Source organism: Pterocles gutturalis, unplaced genomic scaffold, assembly GCF_000699245.1.
Source record: "Pterocles gutturalis isolate BGI_N339 unplaced genomic scaffold, ASM69924v1 scaffold46173, whole genome shotgun sequence".
Taxonomy (NCBI): domain Eukaryota; kingdom Metazoa; phylum Chordata; class Aves; order Pterocliformes; family Pteroclidae; genus Pterocles; species Pterocles gutturalis.
Genome location: NW_010124676.1, coordinates 5455 through 11440, shown reverse-complemented (window position 1 = coordinate 11440; position 5986 = coordinate 5455). Strand labels below are relative to the sequence as shown.

General features: G+C 39.2%; 1 protein-coding gene across 1 annotated transcript in view; it reads left to right on the top strand.

Annotated features, from left to right (window-relative positions):
- The window catches only part of LSM6 (LSM6 homolog, U6 small nuclear RNA associated (S. cerevisiae)), a 4387-nt gene extending 189 nt beyond the window's left edge, over positions 1–4198 (top strand). The window contains exons 2-3 of the mRNA XM_010078314.1: positions 3139–3252; positions 3945–4198. Coding sequence (XP_010076616.1) covers positions 3139–3252; positions 3945–3979 — 149 coding nt within the window. The 3' untranslated portion in view covers positions 3980–4198. The remainder of the gene's footprint in view (positions 1–3138; positions 3253–3944) is intronic.
- The last annotated feature ends 1788 nt before the right edge of the window (positions 4199–5986 follow it).

Below are 5986 nucleotides of genomic sequence, written 5' to 3'. Positions count from 1 at the left end.
GGTGGAACAGATGCATTGCTTTTGAAAAGCAAAACAGCATGATCCGGTGTCCTGGAGTGTGAACACGGATCTCAGAATGGTGACGTTAAAAATAGAAAATCAGCTCTGGAGAAACTGATGAAAAGGAGACTAATAGTGGATGTAGAGATTAATTATCTGAATCATTGGTGTCCTTAGTCACAGATGGTTAGACTGGAGTCTTGGGATGATTCTGAATTTCTAAACTGATATTTGTAAAAATTGGTTGGCATTACAGTTCCTTAAATGGCTGGGCAGCCCCCTCTTCAGTGCTCTGATAGCATCCCTTGTTGGAATTACCCTTCTCCACCTTCCTGTTCCCCAGTTCCTAGCATAGATCTTGGTCCAGAAAGGCTTTAAACTGTACACTGTGCTAACAGTCAGAAGCCTACTCTTGTAAGAGATGAAAGTTATTTACATTCTTGGTTAAACAACTGCCTGGAAACATGTTTGATCAAGACTCACAGAGATACAAGAGGAAGCTTAACAAGGCTTTTGCTGCTCTATGCCCAATGCGTTTTAACACAGTCCGGCAGTTTTATTCCAGAACTCCTCAGCCAATCTGTATCAGGTTTTTTAAAGCAGTAACTTAAACTTCTCCATTCAGTGAAATGTCCTGGTCCTACTCCCATTAGAATAAGACTATCCAGCCTGTCCAATTTTTTTTAGTAGTATCCAAACAGAATTAAAACTCTCTCTTATTGCGCACAATTTAGGCATTTTATTCTGGAATGATTTAACATTATGGTCCTGCTCCAGATGACTGCCTTCAGATACGTTTAATTCAATTGGCTCAGCTTAGCACATGTGAGAGAAGACCTGTTTATGCTGTGACAAGGAATCTTTGTATTATGACAACTGTTCACTGACAGAGCAAGTGGTGACTTCTTATCTTTCTATTTTCTTTGAGAAGACTGGTACCTTGTGCTTGCTAAGATCCTTTTGTAACTGCTGCACATAAACTACTCAGCTTTCCTCTCAACGAGGCTAGTTTGACATGCCTACCAGGGATTGAACCATAGTGCCTTTGAACACCCTGATTTGTTATTGGATCTTTTTCCTCTCCCGTCCTTGTTTCCCTCTGCTCTCCCTCCTTCCTACTTGATGTGATCCTGTGGTTAAAAACTTGCATGCTGTTCTCATTTGAAAAACATGCACTCAGTTTATTTTCTACAGAAATGTGACCAACAGTTGTAAAAGCCAAACATGAAAAACATGAAAGAAAACAGTATCTCGGGCTTTTTCTTGCAGATCTGTCTAGATTCTGCCTCTAGCCTGTGTTGCTAATTGTATGTCTGTACCTCCACCCTCTGAGCCGCCATATGCACAAATGTGGCCTAATACAAGTGTTGATGCACAACTGTAAAATGTCTTGATTCGCTGCCAAGTGCTGCACACATCTAAGGGAAGAGGCCCTGGGAAAGTAATTGGTCATAAATATGTATGATTTCTCTGTGTGGAGATGGCTATGTACATTAAAACATCTCTACATATAGATAAAACAGATAAAATACAAGCCAGGATGGGCAGTGACAATATGTCATGCCATTAGTGGCCTGAGAGTAAACACAAAGAAAAGGAGAAAGAGAATGAAGCAAGCATGAATGCAACCTCGGAACAAGAGTTTGAAAATACTGCATTTATGGCCTATTGAATGGTAGCTTAAGAAACCCCTCACAGTCCAGTTTTAGTTTTGGATAAACATTTTTTCAGTTTCTATTGTTATGTGGAACACTCAGGATTACTGGAGTGAAAAAGAGTTCTGACTTTTTGTTTGCGTTTTTTGGTGCATTTACTAAGACTTTGTGAGCCATCAGTCAGTTTTTCCAATTTTTGTGGAAACAGAGGAAAGAAAAACATACAGGAAAATAATCTTCAAACCATTACAAGTTGGCAGGAGAACTTGAATTCCTAATTATTTAATGGAAGATATTACAGTAACACTTCTGAAAATTTAGAACGTGTCTTAGAGGAGGATTCTCAGGCTGGATTTTTCTTCCCCTCCCCCAGTACAACCAGTACAGTCTTATTTCTCGAGTTTTAATGCCAGGTAAATAAGGTGGTTTTCAAACTGAGGAAAAAAAAAATTTAGTAGTATGTGCAAGGATGAAGTTAGAAAAGCACACAGGCAAGATGGAGATAAACACAGCTCGTTACAAGTTGTTTTATGTACACAATTAACAAATCAGATGGCATTCTCTGAGCAATTCTTTGCATCTGTTAATCCCCTCATCCAGTTCCTTACATGAATAGTCTGTCTGTTCATCAGACAAGTTCAATTTGAAGATGGCCACGGTTCTGATCTTAAGGGTGGGTGTAGAGCCTGAGGAGTGACTTTGAATGAAAAAATGCCATCATGCTGCCAGCATCCTCCATGAAAAGGGTACAGCCTTCAACAGGGGCTGTGGGAAGGGAGGACAGAAATACTTGTCTAAAACCAGTGCTACTCAAATGTGTATTTTCCTGATCAAAATAACATGTAATATTACAAATGGCAGAGATTCTTTTCTTGACTCTCATTAATTAAAGAGCATAATTTTATTTTTGTGGGAATACTTCAGTGTCGTTTGAAAACCCTTTGCTTGTTGAAAATTATGTAGAATGTTGTTCAAAACAGAGGCTTGCAGCCAATGTTTTTCTAGATCTGTAAGTATGAAGATAAATATTAAAAAGTGTGTACATTGTCCTGTATCAAAAGGGCTATTTTCCAGATATATCCTTCACAAGTTTTGATGAAAACTCAGTTTACACAGCCTTGTCCTTAGGTTGTCCAGTTACATTTAATGTCACAGGTTCTTTTCAGGTGTGTGACTTAAAACACACATGAGAAGGAATGACTTAACTTTCAAAATGGAAATTGTCAAGTCATGCCTCAATGACTTCTTTTTCCCCTGCCACTCTTATGTCGACTGATAAAGTTCCTACTAGAGTGCTAGTGGTTCCTCACTCCCAACTTAATTCTTTGAGGAATACTCTGATCTCCTGACTCATCTGGCCAAGCTCAGGCTTTTAGTTTGTTATGAAGATACAGTTTTTTCAGTACGATTCAAACATAATGCATTTTTTTTTCCTTTTTTAAAATAAGTTTAAACCAATTCATTTTGAACTCACTGTCTCCAGGTGTCCTGGCTTGCCTGGATGGGTATATGAACATAGCTCTGGAACAGACTGAAGAATATGTAAACGGACAATTAAAGAACAAGTACGGGGACGCATTCATCCGAGGAAATAATGGTAACTCCTCCTCCCTGTGTTATTGCTCTTTAGAAGATGTTTGATATTTATTTCTGAATTTGAGGCGTGGCTGATGTACAGGCAAGCTGCCTGCGAGAACTTGAGTTTCAGGCTTTCTTGGAAGCCTTCGTGTATTTACTTTTTACAGTGCCACTTTTCAGTGTCTGTGCTTCTCCTCATTGTGCCTTTTTTGCCTCTGAACTTTAAGTTCATTTACAGAAGCAGGCTCTTTTCTGTCCTTCCTTAGAGCTTGTTCCCTGTAATTTGACAGGTTTATCCGTTGGCACTTGCTGCCTGCCTAGATGGCCTCTGCTCCAGAGAAGTTTGTGTTTGGCAAACTACTGCGGGCATTTATGATTACAGATATATTAATGGCACTCTAGTATTTTCTTGTGATGTGATTTTCCAGACCTCAATCAATGCTGTTCATTAGTACTGGAGGCTATTTTTGTCTTCGAGTAAAGATTTTACCTCCAGTCAAGAAAATCACTTGCACTTTACTGTTGAGTCTTTGAGTATCTCAGTGCAGTGGGTGGATTTTACTGCACATCAAAGACAATTAGCATCCTGCCCCACTGCGGGACAGATTTGCTTTTTATCATAGGTTGATGAGTATCCCAAGTTCCTAAAAATGCCTCTGTGGTGTTATTTACCAAGGCCCTCTTACATGTGCTGCTTTCTCCTTTTCACAGTATTGTACATAAGCACACAGAAGAGGAGGATGTGAAGATGCCACAATTGCGTTTTGTACTTGGGAACCTCTTTGAAGTGATGAGCCCTATTTGATTTGTAGTTAATAATCCACAGGTGAACACAAACCTATTTAAAAAAAATTTTTTTTTATAAATGTAAACCAGTGTAAATTTCCTGAATGTTTTTGTTTCAAAGCATTGCTTTGTTGCACTGTACAGAAAAAAATAAAGCATTAATAGTGCTGCAAGACTAATTCAAAGCAACAGCTCTTTGAATTACGTTGACAGTTAGAGAAATACTGATTGGAAGGTAAGCAGACATGGAGTAATTGCAAATCACAGCCTTGTATTGATGGCAAAACAATAGTTTGATGTTGGGAAGGGAAGAGCGAATGTTCTGGTAACAATGACCTGTCCCTTTTGGAAAACACAGGGTCAGCTTTAAATGCCAATCTAGTAAGAGTCATCAAGTTCAGCTGCCCAAAAAATCTTGAATTGGGGATTGAATCAAGGGAAGAGGCAGTGATACTTCAACAATTAGGGGTGGGGAAAGAATTGAATGACATGGGAGAAAAGCCCTAAGGGTAAAATAAAGTTCTGTGCCAGCTGAGGAAGTCAGGCACAGGTGCAAAGCTCTCAGTTGGTATGCCAAAACAGCAGGGAGCAGCTTTATAGAATCACAGAATGGTTTGGGTTGGAACAGATCTTAAAGACCATCCAGTTCCACCCCCTGCCATGGGCAGGGACACCTCCCACTAGGCCAGGTTGGTCAAAGCCTCATCCAGCCTGCCTCTGTACCCCCCACCGTACCTCAGCTTGCAGTTACCTTTTTTTCCCTTCAGTCTCTACCAAACACAAAGGACTTATTCAATAAAAAGCAATCTTAAGTAATAGCTAAAGCTACTCCTGAAAACAAATGAAGAGTCTAAAAGCTTTTGTAAGCATGCCAGTATGTATCCTGGTCAGACAGTTTACTCTTTCTGCCATCCACTTCCCCCCAACCTAGTTCCATCTTTTATATAAAGACTCTATCTTCATGTGCTAGACAGAAATGAGAACAAATACATGAAGCTTATAGTGTGGGGTATGCATCAGGGAAGGGGAACCTCTGTGCAGGCAACAGAGTCAGACCTTGCTTGTTTATATTTTGCAACAATGTTCCTAGGTCATCAAAGCCCAGTGAGTAAATCCAGCTTACACCAATTTATAAAATACCTTTTCTCCTTTTATGTGCAGTCAGCCAAGAAAAAAACACCAAACAAACTGTGAACGTTCATATATTTCTTAGTCTGACTTACTGCACTTAACATGCAGATATTCAGAATGCTTTCTTGTTCCTCAGGACAAAGTTAGAAGTTAGGGTAATGCGCCTGATGGTGAGGTTATTTAGCCAATTCTTTTAAATGAGGTTTTTGAAGCCCTGCTTTATTCTTTGGGCAGTTTATAGTGCCTCGAGGAACAAAAATACTTGTAGTTGTAGATGGATGAACACAAGACAATTGCGTGCACATAACACTGGCCTATTCTTTCCAAGTACCAGTAGCTCTAATGCAAGCAGAACATTTCAGTTATCCAAGGGAGAGAATGTGTGGGCTACAATTTTTAATTATTTTTTAAAGATCAAGAAATAATTCTAAATTATTTTGCCATCAGTAGTTAACCTTTCCCCATTAAACACATCAGAAGCTGCTACAGAACACACACAAATAGAGATGCTACTTTATGAAATGCTTCAATAATTTATAATTTTCTGACAAGGGTTGGAAAGGGTCCAGGATGTAAGTACAAATCACCAACTTGCTCTTCAGTGACTTCTTTTAAAAGAAAAGAAGTATGTACCTCTAAGTGGTGCATGCAGTTTCATTTGTTTTGTCATCTATATACAGCTGGCAGGTTACCCTGTGCTTTCATTCCTGGAGACTGTCTGGGTCTTTTTTTTTTAAATATTAATATGGGGTTAGTTTTTTTCCTCTTCCTTCTCCCCATATACGAACACATTTTGCAAAGACTTTGACTTACGCTCAAGAGTTTGCGTTGATAAC